We start from the raw sequence: 21,487 nt of genomic DNA, 5'->3' as shown, positions 1-21,487 counted from the left end.
CAACATTTATGGGGAGTAAGCGTTTACATATTGTCTATGTGAATTGTAATGTATGACCATATGATATAGTATTGGGAACACCTATTTAAAGCAGAAAGTTATCTATCTGAAACCAAAACAAAAACAAAATTAAAGCCTAATCATAACATCAGGACAAGAATCTGATTGGGAGCAGCCAATATGGATTTGCTAACAGCAATTCATTCCCGACCAAAATGATTGCTTGTCTATGGACAAGGGATGGGCACTGGATGTTGTACACCCTGAGTTTAGCAAGGCTTCTAATGCAGTCTCCAATAATCTTGCTGTCACAAAACTGATGACCTATGAAGTGGATAAGTGGATGATAAAACAGGTGGAAAATTTACTTAACTGATGGACTCAGAGAGTTGTGACTGGTATTTGTGAGACTGCTTCTGGAGCACCGTGTCCAGCTGTGAGATCCCCAGTACAAGAAAGATATTGAAATAATGGAGCAAGCCCTGTGCAGGGCTGCCAAGGTGGTCAGGGGACCGGAGCACTGAGAGAACTGGGTCTGCTCAGCCTGGAGGAAAGAAAGCTAAAGAGAGATTTTATTACTGTCTACAACTACCTAATTGGTAGATACAGAGAAGATGGAGGCACCCTCTTCTTGGAGGTGTATGGCAATATTATAAGATGTAACAGACACAAGTTGGAACATGGGAAATTCCAATTAGATGTAAGCAAAAACTTTTTACCCTGACAATGTTCAAATACTGGAACCAGTTGCTCAGAACAATTGTGGCATTTCCATCCTTAGAGGAGTCCCTGAGCAACCTGATCCAATTAGACCTGCACTGAGGAGGGGATTGGACCAGATTATGTCCAAAGGTCTCTTGCACGTTCATTATTCTGATTCTGCAATCAAATTATGCAGAAATGCCTGAGCTAATGCTGAGCTCACTAATTCCAGGATAGGAAGCAGTATAACAGCATTGCTATTATACTGCTCTGTTCAGGCTTCTTGAGACTTGGAGCTGATTAGCTCAGGTGCTGCTCCGCATCCAAGTGACTACACTGTTTTGGGATCCAAGCTAGTTTCATTGATTGCAGACAAAGCAGCATGATCAGAACTGAGTTAGGAATCACTGCACGGCACTGAATGGTGTGATGCAGACTTATCCAGAATATATCTTCAACTCTACAACAGGGTAAGTGTGGTCAGACAGATTCACCATCTTAGAATGCCAGTGACATATTCATAGAATCATAGAAAATTAGAAGTAGAGAGCCTTTTCTGTGGCCTTGTTTGTGTTTTTTTCCCCTGTAGTTATATAGGGATGTTGTAACTATCTATACATTTGTAAAAATGTATGTGTGCCCTAGATAATCAATTTGCTATTTGAAATAACCGCTTCCTTAACCACTTTTTTAGCTACTACTCAATGATACAGATGGAATTTTTACCTTCCCTGGCATTAAAGGACTGCTTGGGCCTCCAGTGAGTATATGCTTCTTTATTAAATCTTCAGATCTTTTGCTATATCTTCAGCATCTCCTTTTAAGTATCAGCTAGAGCTTTAGAATTGTGTTCCTGCTAACTTCAGCACTAAGCTCTGTGGAAGTACTTCAGGGCAGAACTGAATTGTGTGTGAATTAATTGCTTTTACACATTTGTATGAAAGAAAGGAATTGGCTCAGCTCTCAATCTGAACTCTATGCTCAGAAGGACAGAAATGTGGAACTGATGCAAAAATAGAGACCAAGATTTAAATAGCATTTCTTCCATTTTTTTTTTCCTATTCTTGTTTTTCGAGTCATAAAATGTTGGAATAAAGTATTTTGCTCAGTTCTGCTTGAGAGTGTAACTAGGAATGCTAGGCTCCTATGTATGAGTTTAGTCTCACAGCAATTATAGCTGTGGATGAAAAGCTAGAAATTTCATGAGAGAGCAACAAATGTGAAAGTTCAAGTTCTGTTTTGCAGCTAGGAATATAGCTGCAAAATAGTTCAGTCAAATATTTGAAATTCTGAATATGTCTTGGTAATGATTTCAAATTCCTAGGACTGGATCCAAAGAGAAATCTACCTTTTCTAGGCTGTGGATTTTATTAAAACTTACCTGAAAGTCTACAATATCTTGCACTTTGCAAAATTTTAATCCCCCAAATGAAGCATCTTATTTCACAGCTAGTTTCATTTGTGGACTGTTGTTTGTGTATTTTATTTTATCCGTTTTCTTGTTTGTGAGCACAGTTCTCTCCCTCACATTCAATCCCTGATGAAACAAGGAAAACCAGAATGTGCATACCTGGTAGCAGAATTTCACTCTACATAGCTGTAGTTTGAAAAATAACCAAACGTGTGTCATTAATACAACTGTCCCAAAACAAATATTTACTAAATCTGTCAGTGAACTGGGAAGAAGGACATTAGATCCAATAACAGTTTTTAACCTTTATCTGTTAGCTTAGCATGCCTCTTTTCCACTTGTCACATGGTTGGATGACATCATATTATTGTGGCTGCGTCCAGCTGTGCTTATGTACAACAGCTTTCATGGAAGAGTATTTTGATGTGTTTCCTAAAGACCTGATTCTCCTAATCTCTGGAGATAATAGGATGCCAGGATAGGATGGGCCCTCTTGTGTGAGCTCTGTTACTGCAGGTAGTTGCCATTCAAGCCTTAGATGACAGGTTCTCAAAATAACATTGATAAGTGGGCTCATGAGCTCAGCAGAAATGCGTTGGTTTGTAACAGCTTTTAACCTTCATCTGTTGCTATTGGAAAAGTCTTTGAACTTCAGTCTCTGAGCTCACCCAAGTGAGGAAAGAGGTGCAGTCTCATAGTGATTTGGGTAATACACATCCAGGCGATCTGACGTAGAACTAAAGTGTCTCTCTGCAGATATCACAGTGGGGCAAACTTAAATATGCCCGGTACAAATCCAAATCCATGTTTCTATTCACAGCCTATTACACACTATTTTCTACTCACAGACAACCAGGAGCAAAATGGCAAAGGTGAGAGGGCTACTGTGATCTCTGTGCTGGAATCTGGAAAAGATTCAAAGGAGGCTGAGTTATGGTTGTATGCCTTTCATATGTGGAAAATGCCACCTTTCTTCAAACTTTCCTGGATCTCTATCCCTTCAGTTTTGGAAAGTAAGCACTAACGTCCCAGAAAAAGTTAGAAGCACAGGGCATTGTGTGGTGTTCACCACTTTACCACGGGCTGAATGAAGTTCTTAATCCAGTTTCAGATTATTCACAAATTACGCAGTACATGGAAAATGCATACTCTGTTTTGTAAGTCTGTAATACGTGGTTGTAATGGAGTGGCTTTTTTGCATTTCGCAGGGGCCAGATGGCAAGCCAGGTCCACCAGGATTTCCTGTAAGTATTCTGTTTCTTGAATTTAAGTAAGTATTTTTCAATATAGTTTAATATTGAAAAAAATGTACATTGTACAGAATTTACACAAAGTCCAAATAATTTTCATACAGGAAACTGTAGGTCTTTATGGAATCAACAGCTATGGTAGAAATTAACTCTGCTGGAAATAAATATACCATGATATGCACATCTCATATTTCTGCTTATGTCAGTTTTGTAGTTTAAAACTAACTGTAATTGATGGAAAATTATTACCTAAGGAAAGGGCCGTTTAGGAGAAACAAATGGAACAAATGGACTTCTAAAAATTATCTTCATACCTATACATAATTGTATTATTCTTTAGGCTTTGATTTTACCACTACAGAGTACAGTAAAGCCCTACAAGGTGTACCCTTTATACTTTATCCTTTAGGAAACATTTATTATTTTTTATAATAACATACCAGTGCCACTATGGAAGCATTGCACAGCCATAGTATGAAAGGTACCTTACACTATGCTACCTACCTATTGTGCTCTGACTGCCACACCATATAAACATTATCTGGTTTGTGACTTCGTATAGTATTGTTTATACAATTATATTTATATTCTAGAAAATGTGATAGAATTATTTTCTCTTGTTACGATTGCTTTACAGTTCAGATGCATGCATGTGGTCTCAGGATCCTTTGTCTATTGCCTGACAATAACTAAGGAGAAAACTGGGAAAGCTGACAAATTATGTTGACAACATGCTGGCAAATTGCCCAAAATTCTACAGAAGATTGTTTACTAAGTCCTGGGTATTGTGGACTGCATAGGAAGCCAAAGAAAGGGGAAAACACTCCTTAAAAATACTTTTCATTTGAAAAAGAGCTGATAACATTTAGAAAATGATATTATGAATTTTTACTCTCTGTCAATTACAGAATTTCTACAGACATGAAAATACCATTCTTAGTCTTACCTCAGCTCTTTTCTGTATCTCTTCACTAATGCAGAAATCATGTAGACTTGAATTTAGTTCTTGGTGGGTAAAAAAAATGTTTCTGAATGCACTTATAATGGAAGATTTTAAAGCAAAATGAGATCTGAGCAGAATGCTTTCACCACAGAAGAGATACAGAAATTATCTCATTTTCTAATATGTAATCTCTATTTCAGATAAAACTTTTTTTTAAAGTACTGTTAAAAATGTAGCTTCAGACATTCTGTTGAAAATCACTCTGGCTGAATGATCATGGAGGGAGAGAGAATAGTCTTGGGAGGAAACAGAGAATTTTAGGCTGAATTTCCACTCTTACTAATGTTTGCATATTTCTCTTTGTGAATGTGTGTATCATCTACACTGTGATAAGCATCAGGGGTTTTTTTGTTTTGTGCTTTTTAACAGATTCTCCCTATGTAATATTTGGTTTAGGAAATACTTTGATTCAGACAGTCTTGTAAGAGTTCTTAGATTGCAATCAGAGTGATTCAAGTTCAAGTTTTCCAGTTATTTGAAATTACACTTAGTAAAATGACCTAGCTCCATATTCATAGCAGATCTCACCATGGATTTATGGACTTGTTTTTGCTCAGGGCCCTCGGGGACTGAAGGGTGATGCTGGTTTGCCTGGATCGCAAGGACCCAAAGGACAACGGGTAAGAGAAAATGCATAAGGAAAAGTACATGCTGCAAAATGTGTTAGATAACAAATACTTAGTGACATTAAAAGTTTAATGATTCTAATTTTACTAGGAATTGGGATGTTAATAAGTTCATGTGAAAAATTTACTAAGTGGAAATTGAAAGACTGCTAAACTCAGTAATACTACCGAGACCTAACGTTCCTGCTCAAGCGTTGAAATTCTGCAGTGCAGTATGCACTTACCAGAATAAGTTTGCATAAGCATTAAACATGAGGTGACCTCTTCTTGCCTGTTGATTGTGTGTGCTGACACCCTGAGATCCTAACCGAAAGGCCAAATAAAAAAAAGATTAATCTTTTCCTCCTCCTTTGGCACAGAGGGCTTTGCCTACAGAATAAAAACTGCAGTTTTCCACTCCCAAAGAAAGTATAAGACTTGGGGAGCTCCCTCCTTAGGATCCTTTCTCTTATTTCTGCACAAAGGGGTTTATTTTTTATCATTGCTAAGAGGTGACTAAGGACTGACTCTGCTATTTTGTAAATATTGCAGCTGTTGTTCTGTTTTACTTCCCCTTCTCATCCACCTGCAGGAAGCAGGGGAGAGGAACATCTAAGTTATTACAATCTTGGGGATAACAAAAAGAAAAAACAAAAACACTTTCTGCTTATTCTTTGTAAGTAACTGACCTCACTTTCTCACAAGTAATAGAAAGGCTTGGAAATGGTTAATTGTGGTTTGAAATGAGATTGTAGATGAACAACATCATTGCTCAGAAAGAAACACCTCAGGCCACAAATACCAGTCCCCTTTTGTCATAAGGATTCCTGTTCTTTTTACGGAGTGTATAAAATAATCAAGCTCAACCTTAAACCAGTTGATTTTTGTTTGGGTTGTGTTTTGGTGGTTTTTGATACGTTTGTTGCAGGGGGGGAGGGCATGTGGTTTAGCTTCTGCTGTCCACATTGGAAGGAACTGAAAACTTTGAAGCCATTAAATTTTGTACCCACCAATGATGTTTCACTGTAGTGATGTCTCTGAGGCTGTTTCTGAGGCATGAACACCAGGTTACGCTCAGGAGTGATGAAGTTGGGAACCACAGTGAAGCTGCACAGACACCTAGGAGCATTTTGCTTTAAGGATCATGAGATGCTTCTGTTGCAACCTCAGGTCCATAAAATCTCACAGAAGATGAAGCCGAGCCTTAGGGAGACTGCAAAGTATCCAAAGGATCCTCAGAGAGACTCCAAAGATTTAAGAACCTGAAGGAGGAACCGAGTTATAGCACTTCCTGTTAAGTGGAAGTGCTATAACCTGGACTATAATTTTAATCAGCAATACAATTAATTATTAGTTTCAAGCCAGATTTCTTCCATTAGAGATCTTGGGAAAGCTATTGTATGAAGCTGCCAGACCTAGGAGGAGGAAAGTTACAGCTGAAAGATCCAGAGTGGGAACCATGCATTGGCAGTGGGGAATGATAAATCATGGTTGTGGTGCTGTTATTCAGTGGAATTATCCCTTGAAGAAGTGGAATGCATAGGGTCATAATTTGAATGCTAGGAATTGGCCTTCATTAAAGGTAATGAGGCTGCATCATGCCAGGCATGTAGAGGGAACGATTCATACTTTCCTGCGAGTAAAATCAGGACAGTTTGTGTTCTATCAAGATTTTACATTTCCAGAAGAATTCCTTGACCAGTATCTAAGCTGATGGTACACAAGAAGACACCAATAGCCTGCCTACCTTTGCCAGAGATCTTTTGTGAACACAGCATGTTTCACATAATTACTCTATTGAGAGCAATTAAAAGGCTTTTTAAAAAAATAAGTACTTATTAGTCTCAAGGAGATTTATAGGTGCATGATATTTTAACTGTATGTTATTATGTTTTAGGAAAGATGAGCCCTTTTCTCCCCCAGAATTAATCTTCACCCTATTCACATTGATATCACTTTATGTTTGATATCAGAGCATGACTAATCTGTCATGCTTCAAACAGCAGTAATGCTGCTTTGAGTTTTTCTGATTCATTGAGAACTGCTTTGTAAACACTACAAAATTATTTTGATAATTGCAGGGTGAAAAGGGAGAACCAGGAGCTATCATCGCTGCTGATGGATCTTTAACTGAATTATTAGGAAGAAAAGGGGAGAAGGTGAGCTAATATTGTGTGGTGTTCCTCCAGAATGTTTGGTGGCCTTGTTACCAGCCACCTCTGCTAGATACTGCAGGAGTTCTCCTTGTCATTGCTCTATATGTGTCTGTCCTGAACAGGGTGAAGCTGGAGCGGTGGGATCGGTGGGACCAATGGTAAGACATTTCCAAAAATAAGTGGATTTTTTGTTTTGTTTTGCTTTCGTTTTACAGATAATAGTAAATGTAAAGGTAGTTTGTTTTATCTTTTAATTCCTTCTGAGTATGGATGATAGGGAGTATTCATACTTCAGGATGATCTGTGTCCTTCAGAAAAGAATGTGGTTGTTACATATGTGGTGCTGTAAACTACTGACTTGATTCAGAATTTAAATTCTGGTAGCACAAATGTATCCATTACTATCTAAACAGTAAAATATCATCAGAGATAGAAACTTACATAACTTATGACTCTGAGTGAACTGGGTTTGTTTAGCCCTGACAATAAAAGGCTGAGAGGAGCTTTAAATGCTCCCTGCCACTGCCTGAAAGGGAATTACAGAACAGACAAAGTCAGGTCCTTCTTAGAGGTGTACAGGAAAAAGACAAGTGCCAATGATCACAAATTCCAGCAAGGGAAATTCCAATTAGTTATAACAAAAAAAAAAAATCACAGTAAAAATGGTTAAACACACAAATAGGTGCTCAGAGAGATGGTGGATTGTGGAACAAGGTGCTGAGTGGCATGACCTAACTTGGAAGTTTGTCTTGCTTTGAGCAAGAGATTGTACTAGATGATCTCTAAAGGTCCTCTCTGATCTAGTTATTCTCTATTTGTATTATTTACATTAAAACAACTGACTACATCAGGCTCAACTTCTGTCAGTACCAATAATTTGCAACTGACTTGGATTCTGAGGAAGCTGCAAATCAGGCAGTAGAGTCAAACCATTTACCGAAATCATGATTTTGAGGCACTCAACCTGATATTTTTGACTGGACAGAGAATGTTGTATTGTCCTGGTTTAAGTTTAACCCCAGCCAGTAACTGAGCACCATGCAGCTGCTCGCTCACCTCTTCCCCTCACAGTGGGATAGGGAGGAGAATGGAAAAAAACCCGACTCATCGGTTGAGATAAAGACAGTTTAATAGGATAACAAAGGAAGATGATAATACTAATACTATACTAATAATAATAATAATAATAATAATAATGATGATGACGACAACGATGATGACGATATGATGATGATGATAATGTGATGCACAAATGCAATTGATCACCATCTGTGGAGGAAAAAAAAAACCCTGATGCCCAGTTTGTTTCAGCAATCCCACCTCCCAGCTCACTTCCCCAGTTATATCCAGAGCCAGATGTTCTATGGCAGGGAATATCCCTTTGGCCAGTCTGGGTCAGCTGTCCTGGCTGTGCTCTCCCAGCTTCTTGTGCACCTGGCAGGGCGTGAGAAGCTGAAAAGTCCTGACTTAGTGTAGACACTACAACTATTAGCAACAACTAAAAACATCAGTGTGTTATCAATATTATTCTCATACTAAATCCAAAACACAGCACTATACCAGCTACTAGAAAGATAATTAACTTTCTCTCAGCCAAAACCAGGACACATACGAAAGCACAAGAAATTAGTTATAAAACAAGCACAGTTGCCCAGATTCAGTAGTGTTAGAGCAGGAATTAATTTCTTCCAGTCTAGTATTCCAAAGATCAAGGATGTTGAGTGTTTCTTTGCTTCTGCTTTTGATGTAGCCTGGTCCCTCTTGTGCCTAAGTGAATGTTAGTAGGTGTTGTCATTTCTGTGCACCAAGGTGTGTAGGAGATTTTGCCATCAGTTTCTGTGGTCTTTAAAAGGGGCTGAGTGTGCTAAGTAACTGCTTTCTTGCTGTGTGTCAGAATACCTTGAGGGGGCTATCCTAACTTCACCAGAAGGGCAATTCCTTTTCTCTTCCTTGTATGACTGCAAGATGAGTCTATTGTTTCACCTTAGCACAGAATCATAGAATAATTTAGAATGGAAGTGAACGTCAGAGATCATTTAGTCCGCACCACCACCCAAAGCACATCTAATTAGCTCAGAGACTTGCCCAGTTGAGTCTTCAACAACTCTTAGGATAGAGATTCCACAGCACCTTTGGGCAGCACATTCCAGTATTTGACAACCTTTGGGGTAAAAAAAGTTTTTCCTTATATTTATTTGGAATTTCTCATGTTCATAGAATCATAGAATAGTTTGAGTTGGAAGGGACCTCAAAGATCACCTAGTTCCAATCCCCCTGCCATGGGCAGCTATGTTCTAGCTTGTGTTCCTTGCCTCTCTTCCTGTTGCTGTGCACCCTTCAGGACATGTCCTTTCTCTATCAGCCCCAAACTCTGTGTTTGTATCTCCTTTTGTACTGCCACAAGACGTTTCATACAGTTTAGCGTGCAGACAAGGCCATTCAGAGGAAGTTCTTGCCAGCACTGGTGCGAATGATTACACTGCAGGACAATTTGGCATATTGAATCTGTTTCAAGACTTTGCTCAGCCAGTTCCTCTTCTTAGTGCAGAACTCTAGTTTGATCATTGCTGCTGATGGGGATGATTCATTTTGGTATTGTTCCATAGAAAAAAATCCCTTTATAATCAGTGGGAGTCCTGTGCAGCAAAAATATACAGACTTCAGAGTACTGGGCCAGAGCCTCTGTGGCATAACTTATCAAAGTTTCGTTACAATCATTCTGTACCACTTTGCACAAAGTAAGACTCTGGCCCAAGAACAGCTGTGAGCTAGCTGGGGACTCCGATCATTCCTCTGTGCTGTTAGGGCACAATGAACTCATATACAAGTTTCTAGAATTTAAAAAAAATTCTCTACTCATTGCTCCCCTCCTTTTTGAGACTTCAGCTGGACAGAAGAGAGGACCACAGGAATCTGGAGCAAAAGGAGCTACAGAGGAGTAGTGGTTTGGCAGATGAGAGTTAGGGATAGTCAGGAGGTTAGTACGGTTATTAGCAAAAGCAGAAGTGACAAACTGAGCCCAACCTCCTGCCACAGGAAAATGAGAATCTTTTACCTGCTCTGTTAGGCTGTTCACTGTCAGGGAAGCAGACCGCTGCACATTACTGAATAAGAAGGAGCCTTTAGTAAGAACCATAGTGTCAGTCTGCCCAAATTGACTTTCTGCTGTCGTAAATGAACTTTCCTTTTCTGGTAAGCAGTCTCCTGTGGCTTCCTCACTTCCTTCTTTCACTTCTAGCTGTGACTTCTGTCTCAGGAAGTCACTAACGTCTGTCAGGGGTGGGTTGGCACTTTGACAGAGGAAATAGTAAAGGTGGCCCCAGCATGGTCAACTTTCACATTGTTGATGCCTATTTGAATTCCCAGTTAAAGCATGAGATCCAGACACTTCTCTTTATTTAAACTAACTAAAAAGTCTATTTCTAATCATCTTCATTGCTCAGTAAAGCTCAGATTTGTGTATTCTTTAAAGGCTTAAATACCGGAAAGTTAAATAGAAAAATATCCCACAACATTTTGGATTTCTCTTTTTTGTTTTTTCAAACCCGATTATTGGCTCTGGTAGCACAGAAGGGTGGGTTGAATAACTTTGAAAACTTGGGAGCCTAATATTGAAGTTTACATCTGCCAGAGTCCATCAGCAGTCTATTGCCTGCTTTAGACACAGGCATTAGCTTTGATCATATGGGCAGAAATTACCTTCAAACAGGAAACTAAATAGAAGTTTAATAAAGATCCTACCATCGTCGAACAGTTTCAGCTGCCATTAGTGAGCTTTAAATTCTGATTACAATGGTGATGTTACGAATCAGTATGTTCACATATTAACCATTTCTGAATTTCATCTTTAATCCAGTCTTCAGTTTTGGGATGGTAAAAATTACAACAATTAATCCATGAATTTCAGCTTGATGCTAAGATAAATCATCTCATCATCATCAGATAAATTTTCTATGAATGTACATCACTTTTCAGTGAAATGATATTACATAAAGGCAAGGACAAACACTGCCAGTTTCAAAAAAAAAAAAAAAAAATTTTGTTGATTGAAAATTCTATCAATGTGGCAATAGTTTAATTCCTAAAATGGATTGATAAGAGGCTGGTATTTGAATCCAGATGGTATTCCCACATCAATATTCTGCTGATCAGATGAGATTCAAAACTCTGAGTATGCAAATCATCCAAGTATAAACATCAGGCTATTTTTGCAACCTTTCTACCTCTTCACTTGCCCATGCTCCCTCTATGCCTTGAACTGAGAGATAACATGGCAACAGAACCAGACAGTAAATAAGGAGACTTAGTTTTGCCACAGGCTTGTTTCCTTCTTAGTCTCCGCTTTCCTTAATAATCAAGAGCAAGTGAGTGGCAAGATGGGGATTTCCTCTTGTTTTTTGATTGTTTGCTAGTTATGCTTTGAAGTAGCAGTCACAATGCCAACAAATGTTTATTACCATTAAAGTGATGTGCTGAAATTGTGGTAAGCAATGCAATATCCAATGTCTTTCTTCCATGAGCATAGGTCTATGTTAACCACCATATTGCAGGTAGCAATAGAAAGTCTGTTACAGTAATCACACTGAAAGTGCTGTAATTTCTCAGGATTAAACACGTCAGTTGTTGCCTGTAAGTGGTATCTGCATGACATCTATAGACAGAAATTATTTAACCAATAATGCAAGAAAGGATATCTCTTAGCATTTCACCAGACTGAAAAAAGGAAATGAAACCATAAAGGTTGATACATATGTAAAGAGATTGTCTCGACCTTGGGGTTCTGTTGAGTTTCAGGAAGCTGACAGCAGATGAAAGTTTGTGGTATCCTTGGGTTTACCGCTTTTTGCTGATCACTTGCTGGCTGCCTAGAAGTTGTGTGCTTGCAAATGCCCAATCATAGATCATCCGTAGTCCTGGACCACTTTCCCAGGCAGCCTGCTTGCCCTTTCTTTTTGCAGTCACTTGTATCACTTTGTGAGGCCTGATGGGTCAGTCACTCTTGCATAAAGGACCGGTTCTGTTTCAACTATCAGCCCCAGAAATCCACATACCCAGGCTGGCAAGAGGCATGCAGAAGCCTGACACTGTATGAGTCGTCTGGCTGATCCACAGACGTTTCCTCATAGGGCCTGATTCAAAAATAATTAGAAAAACAAAGCAAATAAAATGGAGTTGCACAAAGCATACTTGACTAACTGCCTTTTTTCTGCTGATTGATACATTTAATTTTCCTTTGATACATGGTTACTCAGTTTTGAATTGCACACCCTACAAATGGCTGAGTATTCAGACTCGGTTTCAGATGACCGGTCTTTTCCAAGCCAGAGTTGACTGTTACATGCAGGCCTCAGCTTCTGCTTTCAGCAGAGCAAGTAGAGAAGACATTCTGTGTGTTTTCTGCAGACAATCGCAGACTGATTTTTAACGCAAATACAAAACTATGCCTGTTATTCTAAATCAAAGATATGTTCCATATATTCTCCATAATCACATTTTCTTTTTTTGTTCAGGGACCAATAGGACCTACTGGACCTAAAGGAGAACTTGGTTTCCCAGGACGTCCAGTATGTATTATGCTCTCAAGTGGAATAAAGATAGAGGAACTTGCTTTTGACACATACTACACTATTTCTACTTATTTCAGGGCCGCCCAGGACTGAATGGACTGAGAGGTGTGAAAGGTGATCGAGGCGAGGCATTTAATGTGAGTTCTTATGTATTGCAATTAGTTGAAAAAAATCCTGTTAAAATCTTAAGTCAAGTCTGATTTGCATTAATTTCTTTAAAATGATGACAGGACTAAAAACCTGAAATGATTTAAAAATAATTATATGTTTCTGCTACTTTTCCTATCTGGTTACAATCATTGAAAAATCAACTTCTGGGTCCATATGGACAGTTCTCGCAGATATACATAGTTGTATCAGCTCCCAGGTGTAACTGTTATATGTGTGATTTACAGTTAGCATAGCTGGTTCAAATAGCAAATGATCTGGGATTGCCAATTCTTTCTATATATCAAAGACTTCCTGATCCAGGCCATCAGTATGACACCTCATGGTGTGAAGATACTCCCATAGGCTCTTAGTTATCCAACACAGGTACAAACAGCACTTAAGCATATCATAGTGAAGTGGCATCTACTCTGCTAACAAGGAGATACTTGCTAGTACCTACTACCTGCTTAAGTTGCCAGGTATGTGTATCCAGAATAATGACCACTGCATGGATGATAGCATACCCCTGCCCATAATTAAAACCTGTAATTATGGATTGACAACTGATGAACCAAGCTGCCAGTACTGCAAGTCTGTTCTTATGAAAAGAATTCATACAAGTGGTCTCATGGCAAACAGTAAGTCTGGACTACACAGCAAGAAACTGCTGAGCATAAGCAATAAGTTTCACAATAACAGAGTAATTTGTGTGGTTGTTCTGATGTCATGGGGTGCTCTGTGCTAGAAAAATTGGTACCCATACTACAACAGCAGCTAGTGATATTTCATCTGCATCAGAGATATGCTGGGAAAAAAGACAAGGATATTTTATTGTGTTGGCATAGAAATCATAAGGTCAGGATTGGCTGGGCATCAGAAGAGGTGATCTAGTTAATATCACTGTATTTCAGTATAGCACTTTTTGTAAATTAATTCTGTTGCATGAGTCCTCTGGTTCTACTTAGTTTAAAGGAAAAAAAAAAAAAGATAAACTGCAAAACACAAGTGTGTTGTCTATCTGGACAATAAATATAAGTGAGATGATGATACTGCTTTATCTGACTACCAGGGAGACTGAGAATTGGTAAGTATCTAAGTATCTTTACAGAAAGAAAAGACCATGTACTAAACATTGCTTACACCTCTAGAGAAAGGTGTAAATAGAAATTTAGTTTCTGGAAGGTGAAACCAGACAAATTCTAACTGGAAGAAAATGACAGAAAAGATTACTAGCCACTGGCAGAATATATTAAAGTAGATTTTCCATTCCTTCATATCTTCAATCAGTATCAAGGTTCATTTTCTGGACTGTCTGCCTTAACCAAACAAAAACTATTAAAGCAAGTGTAGCTAGATGAAGTACATCAGGCTAGGAGATTAAAGCAAACAAGCAAACAAAACAGGCTACATGTTCTAATAGTCCTTCCTGGAGTGCTCAGAGAAGATAAAATCTAATGGATCTCTGATTATTGATGAGATGATGTGTCACCTCACAGAAATTTGCATTGATATGGAGTGAAAGATGGACATGGCGTGGTGCTAAGTTTTTAAATGACACAGTAAAGAGTTGGCCTATTTTTTTGTAAAGGGCACTCACACCTCCAGTCTAGCAACATTCCTTGAAGGTGCTAATTAGCATGTAGTTATCTGACTGGTACTTGAAAAAATATATGAAATTCAGTTGTCTTGAGAATCTCAGACCAGTCTTGGATACCTACTTTTCCTTAGACGAGAGTTCTATTGCCTTTAATTTAGTTTCAATTTTTAGTGCTTTGGGGTTTCCAGTTTGGAATTGGGGTTTTTTTCGCCCTGGAAGCAACAACCTTAGACCGTTTTGTTCTCCACAGAGTGCTTTAGGTTAAATATTAAAATTCATCTGATAGGTTGGTCCCTGTAACTGAATGCTCAGTGTCCCCTCAAACCATTTGACACAAAACTTCTTGGTTAAATGGGTCCCTCTGAGCCCTTCGGCCTTCTTTCCATAGGCACAGCTGTATTGCATTTGAAAAGATCTAATATTTTTCTTCTTTCATTTTCTCTTGCCAGGGCCTTCCTGGCTTGCCTGGACCCCCAGGGCCCCCTGGACCTCCAGGACGTATAGTTTATATCAAAGGAGTAAGTACCACTGGGGATCAGTTGCTGGCCTATCTCTGTAGCAGAAATGTGCTGCTCTAGAAACAGTTTGCAACAGGAAACATCAAAACTTGTTTCAGACAACACAATTTACAGTGGGTGACCTTGCTTGTGTGCATAGGAAAAAATCTCTTAAATGGAGCCACTGTCATGTAAGAGTTTTGTGTCCCACACACAGAGTGGGACCTGCTGAGAGACCTGTGAGAGCTCCTAGACAGCAAGCTGGGCTCTCTGCTCGGGAGGTGCTGATTTTTGTTTCCAGGCTTTCTCCCATCATGTCTATTAGATCTATTTGGTGTATTATCTGCTGTATTATACCTATGTTCATTAAAACAATTTCCCTTCCTGTTTTCCATAGACAGTTTTCCCAGTCTCTCCCAGACCTCACTGCAAAATGCCAGTAAGTCACACACAGAATCTGCTCCTAGCAAAATGCATGGCCATGACAGTACATAACCAAAGTAGCTGTATATGTAACCACAGTAGCTTTGCAGCTTTTCTCCCCCTGCCTTCTGCTTTGCACCTGAGATGTGTTTTACCTAGTCTTCAAGCTAACAGATTTTCAAATATTTAGATACCCAAAATTAGCCATATATAAAATATATAACAGAACTAGAAACACTAGAACCTTTTGCTTAAACCACTTTGATTGCTTGGTTGTCCTAACACTTTTAATGCCTTTCAAAGGCTGTGTTTCCATAGTTTAAGAGTTGCTTTGGGGAGCTGAATGTTTATACATACATGTACGCACATTTTTCAGATGTATATATAAATACTGTCTCCATGTTGTTATGTCTTTAACTGGTTTTGATTTCCCTGTCCAAAATAAGACTTGTTATGTACTTCATTGTGGCATGAAAGATGCATCAGAAAAGAAAGATCATGTTCTTTATTTGACCCTCAAATGCAGTCTATTCACATATAAATATTTATTATCTCAAGAATGGCAGCAGGTGAAGCTCTGCCCCTGCTTTCTAAAGGGAATGACAAAGCCCCCATTGCCTTCAAAGGACCTGCAGTTTCACATATAGTATCAAAAGAAAGGAGATGGGGTTTATACTCTCAGAACACCTTGATGCAATTTTTGTTTAAGGAATCATGGAAATTACATTCTACAATGAACTGCGAACAGAGTTCAGTCCTGGAAGTACTTTCCCCACAGCAATATTGTACTGTTAAGCCATGGGTTAGGTACTTGGAAAGGGTTCTGTCTTTGAGAGCCACAGTCTTGAATAGTATGGTGTGCAGTATGGCTCTTCTACTTTTCTGTTAGACCATATAGCTCAAAATAGTATTGTGCCCCCTCCTCCAATTTCCATTCCAGTTCTTTTTCACTTATTTTAGAGAAGCAGCTCTTGACTTACACTATACTAGATGCATTGATACTCATCATCACCCTAGCCTTACTGCTGAAGAAAGATGTATCCCAGCTTATGGATGTTTCTGTTAATTAATATAAATAGCCATTACTCTATGGTAATTTGACATTTCTACAGTTTTGGCCTACCACCTCCAGGCACCATCTTTTTACCTCTTTGAATTCCTCCCTTAAATCTTCCCATTCCCATTATATAACATTGTTGGATGTTAATCGCATATGTCCATAATCATATACAGATTAGTCAGCCTCACCTCTGAAACCTGACTGGACAAGGCCCTGAGCAACCTGATGTAGTTGATCCTGCTTTGGGCTAGAAAATCTCCAGAAATGCCTTCCAACCTTAACTCTGTTCAAACAATACAAGCCTATTTTAGCTGAATTTTAGATAATCATAAAAAGTCACTTTTCAAGGTTACGATCAGTGAATAACAGCAGTAGCTTTTATGTGCATGAGTAACAGAAACTTGTACTTGTAAATACCTCTTCATGCATCTGAGTATGCTAGATAAATTCGTCCTGCATTTGTGAATAATCTCCTAAACATATCCGAGTTTATAGATAAGAAGTCTGCTGTACATGCCTTCATAAATGAATATTGTTAAAGAACTACAGACTGAACCCCACAAGTTTTCCTCATGTGAACTGAACTTCTGAAGTTAATGGAGCTATCCACGTGAGTAAGAGTTCTAAGAGCTAATTACAGGATTAGCCAGATGCAGCACCTTCAATTTTTTATCATATGTTTGCTTAGATTCATATAAATAGTACTAGCTAGTACTAAGACCTGTCCATTTCCAAGCACTGTGCCACATTTTAATTCTTTCCTATTTTGAAGACAGGCAGTAGAGGTAAGTAGCATGCCCACTGTTACAGGTGGTTGATGTCAGAGCAGGATAGACTAGAATCGGTTGCCTCTCAGTTGTGGTCTCAATGCATCTGGAGCACAGGTCAGCATCAAGCAGTAGGCATAGATATGGTCTGATGAAAAATTTACAAACACAGTCTGTTATCTTACAGTAAAAAATCAAATCTTGCTTTCAAATGCAGTGATGTAAATTCAGAATTGTTCTTGGAGAATGAGTTGTCTGATGTTTCACTGGCGTGACTGAGAGCAGGATTTGCTGATGCCTTCAAAATGCATGTTCTAACCCTCTTGCTGAAAGCATGTTGCATGTTAAAGAAAGCACAATCCTGAAAAAAGCTTGATGAGCTAATACTCAGAATTTGTCAAACTGGAGATAATCCCAGAGTGTTGTTATAATATTTACTGTGATAGCATGCAAATCTTCCAGGCTTTTCAGTCACACCAAGTAATGCACTTCCATTGGTTAATGTGTATGGATAATTTTTAATAGATTTCTTTCTCTGTAGGTGAGCACTCCTTACCCTGGAAACCAAGAATCTCTTAATGTCCATGGTGAGTAATTAGTTTTGTGTACCTTAGTTTAAATAAGCTTTTTTTTTTGGGGGGGGGGGGGGCGCAGTCCTTAGTTAAGCTCTTTTTGCTTTTTCTTGGCTATTGCATAACTGGGTTTATGGGGGAAAAGGAAGGAAAAAAATAAAGTGGTCTTGCTTCTTTTTCTGGTGAAACTGTAAGATCATATTTTGCTCCAGTATCAGCATGTAGGCTAAAGAACAAATGAGCCTAGGTCTGCACTTTGAAGACTAAGATTTATAAATTGAGCAGTGCAACACAGTTTCTGCAAGATCTAATCTTAGAAGTCCTTTATCAGACCAGAGGTGTCACACGTGGCTGAGCTAAGTCATTACTCTCTGCTCTGGCAATGTTCCTAAGATGCAAATGCTAAAGTCCACCTGATACTACATCCTACCAAGCAACCAGGTAAGTGGTCTCATTCCTCCAGTGTTCAACTGATGGTACCAAAACCACTTCCCTTCTCTGAGTGACTGATACCAAAAAAACTGAGCTCACATCCTTTTGCTCGAAAGAAAATTATCACAGGCGGGTTCAACACATACTGGCTGCTGGAATCCCAAAGAATATCACTAAGGGAAAGAAACAAGCTACTAACAATTCTTTCTGGGAGGCGGAGGGGGGGGTTAAATTTTCTGGTGAGACAGAAGAAATGTTTCTTATCCTCTCCTTCACTAGGAAGGTGAGGCCTGTTGAAAAGAAAGTAATTTCTGGGGTTCGTGAGTAGCTAGGACAAAAACCTGACAGGCAGACAAAGAAGGAAGACTAATGGGGAAGGAGGATGAGAAACTCCACACATGAGGAACCCAGGAAATTGTCACAAGGCTGGAGAAGTTTTTTTAGTTTTCCCTCCTTTTAATGGAAAGGGGTTTCTGGACAATAGAGGGTCAGATTTGTGGAGTACGATGATGCCTTGAGCTTGCTTTCTGGATCCTTACTGCTGAATGCCTGACTTACCTCTTACAAGTGAAAGCCTAAGTCTTCTGTTTGGCAGATTGTCCACAATTCTTCAGGGCTATGTCCACAGAATTAAGTCCATAGAGCCTAGGCTGTCCAGTGGTACTTTAAATTCAAAGGGGCAAGAGTAGACATAGTAAGTGGTAAAGGAAGATACTTTGAAGAAGGGAAAGTCAGAGCTTGCTTATATAAGCTCTGTATCGGTCTCAGTATTTTAAGATGACCTAAAATACTGATGACTGGACTGGAAATCTGCCTGGAAAATAACTCTGAAGATGTCACAGTTGGACAGTTAGGGTTCAGATGACAACTTGGAAAACTCTCTAACTGCACACTTGAGAGATTTTGTGATTAGCATCAGTGCAACGTAAAATGAGACCCCACTGTTCTGTCAATAGGCATTTGAACATGGGCTCACAGCTAGAGGCTGAGTCACCAGACAGATCATGGGGAGACCCAGGGGAGTATGAGCAACTTTCACCTCTCATGGCTGAAAGACAAAAGAGAAGTGCAGAGAGGAACTGTCTGGAAACTTCTGTTGTAACATGGGGCTCTGAAAGGGAAGAAGTCCATCTCATTCTGCAGAAATGGAAGAAGGAAAAATGTTGTAACTGTTTTTCAAACTAAGACTTTCTTACCAATAAAGTCTTATTTATAAGTGGCACCAAGTCATGGAGAATGGACTGGATACCCAAGAAAAAGATTGTTTCTGTGCTTGCCCCAGTGAAATTCACAAATGTAATCAGATCAGGTTAGGAAAGAGCCAGTGTTCTTAGTGCTCCACTGACTCCCAGCATAGATCACCACTGACCACAGGGGCTGAAGATATCACTGGCAGGGAACCATTAAAAATACTTCAAGAGATGTGTCTTATATCTGCTTGTCATTGTACTTCAGCACCCTTCCTGCTCATAACTCAGAATAGGACCACCTAGCCTTAAACCTGAAAAGGCATTTCTACCTGAAGGAAGTGGCTATAAGATGTTACTTTGTCAGAATGATGTTATTTTACATTAATTTTGCAAAGATATTAGCAATTACTCAGGTAGAACAAAGAGAGAAACCAGACCTAAGAAATCTAAATACTCAGGAGTCATTTTACCCAGATATTTTATAGGGTAAAGGTTACCATGAAAGTTCAATAATATCTAGAAAAATAGAAATCCAGATGTATTTGGGTGCAATTCTACCCTTAGCTCACCTGGATGGAAAATTATGCTAAAAGCATTTCTGTTCTCAGAGAACATTTTCTTCATTATTAATGCTTTTATGACATGAAGGAACAATAAACAATAACATTTTTGACATTCATAGTTGCAGGTATTATCACTTACTGGTTTGTTTTGGAGTCTGGAGATAGAAGATGTGGTATCAAATGCAGAGCCATAACTCAGGAACTGTTTCTACACTTGCCCTAGTGAAATTCACAAATGCCAGAACAGGTTTGTTCAGAGGGTCTTTTGCTAGGTGGTTAGGGAATGGAGAGTGAAAGATTGACTCCTAAGAGAGAGATTGTCTTGCTCGTGTTGGGGTTGATAAGAGAGGACAATCAGGCAGCCATTCAATGTTCGTGAGGAGAGTGAGACAAGCATATAGGGACTGGAGCCATGTGCCCCACATATATGGAAAAGTCTGCTCTCACTTTTGGTGGTTTGGTTGTCACTGCTATAGTCTCTGCTGTTTGCAAGTCCACGTGAATCTGTGATGCTTTTATGGCAGGTGCTAAAGCAAACAGAGATTCCTGGGAGCTGCACAGTTCAGTGGACTTAAAAGGAGAAAAGGGAGACAGAGGTGCTCCAGGACCACCAGGTATACTAAATCTGATATGTCATTGACATCCTGTAAAGGAATACATGTTTAACTTAAAAAGCAATTCAGCAAAGTACTGTGATACATACCCCTGCAATCTTCCTGGCCTAAAGACTTATACCTATGTTCCTTGCTGAACTGACACACAGAACAACAAAGCCCATAATGTTATCAAAAACGTCTTCTGAAAAGAATTATCTGCACTGCACATTTGTGAGTGTTATGAATGTGTTAAGTACAAGAATAGATATTGAAATGTAACGGGCTGGTCAGACATTTTTTGAAATCTTAGAAGGACATCACGTCCACTTCCTGAGATATCATTTTGTTGTCAATCTTTTTGAGCCAAGTGCGCTAAACCCCAGTGCTTCCCATTTCAGGGTAACACACCTCTGCATTCTGAGTTCAAGGCCATTTCCAGCAGGAGGTGGAACTAGATGATCTCGATTTCAACCAACTTTTTATTATCTATGCTTTATTTGTGATAATAATGAAAAGTCTGTGTGAACTAAAAATACCAGTTCACTGGTGGTAGGAGCATCATAACAGATGTTCGTCACCAAAGATTTACTTTTCTGTATCAGAAAGTTGATACACATTGCTAATTCTTACACATTCAAAAATAATTAAAGAAACAACCATCTATTTGAAAAGATTGCTATTACAAACTTTTCCTTTTCTAGACATTTTTTGAAATCTCATATACTGAGATAATGCTTTGGTCAGTGCCAGAAATCATTTGAAATAGAAGAAGCAGTATATCAAATTAAAGTCGCTATACCATATTTATAATATTTGTCCTCTAATGTGTTGATAATAAATACAAAACTACATCTACATGGATATTTCTGTCTTTGTTCCAAAGACAGAGTTCTGTTGACTGAAGATGATTTTTTGGTTATTTCTAAGAGGACATCTCTTTGTTCTA

The 21,487-nt window shown here is 38.9% G+C and overlaps 1 protein-coding gene across 7 annotated transcripts in view; it reads left to right on the top strand.

Annotated features, from left to right (window-relative positions):
• LOC129203530 (collagen alpha-1(XV) chain-like) overlaps positions 1-21,487 on the top strand; it is a 159,491-nt gene that overhangs the window by 117,117 nt on the left and 20,887 nt on the right. For 6 of the 7 annotated variants that reach the window (XM_054818144.1, XM_054818145.1, XM_054818142.1 and 3 more), the window contains 11 exons: positions 1,397-1,462; positions 3,322-3,357; positions 4,924-4,986; positions 7,053-7,130; positions 7,250-7,285; positions 12,638-12,691; positions 12,772-12,831; positions 14,891-14,959; positions 15,336-15,377; positions 17,730-17,775; positions 20,470-20,559. In XM_054818144.1, the coding sequence (XP_054674119.1) occupies positions 1,397-1,462; positions 3,322-3,357; positions 4,924-4,986; positions 7,053-7,130; positions 7,250-7,285; positions 12,638-12,691; positions 12,772-12,831; positions 14,891-14,959; positions 15,336-15,377; positions 17,730-17,775; positions 20,470-20,559 (640 nt within the window). The remainder of the gene's footprint in view (positions 1-1,396; positions 1,463-3,321; positions 3,358-4,923; positions 4,987-7,052; positions 7,131-7,249; positions 7,286-12,637; positions 12,692-12,771; positions 12,832-14,890; positions 14,960-15,335; positions 15,378-17,729; positions 17,776-20,469; positions 20,560-21,487) is intronic. The other variant, XM_054818143.1, reaches the window with a different exon arrangement.

This window comes from Grus americana, chromosome 2, assembly GCF_028858705.1.
Source record: "Grus americana isolate bGruAme1 chromosome 2, bGruAme1.mat, whole genome shotgun sequence".
In the NCBI taxonomy this organism is placed as follows: domain Eukaryota; kingdom Metazoa; phylum Chordata; class Aves; order Gruiformes; family Gruidae; genus Grus; species Grus americana.
Note: the sequence above shows the minus strand (reverse complement) of the source record. Positions and strands in the feature narration are given on the sequence as shown.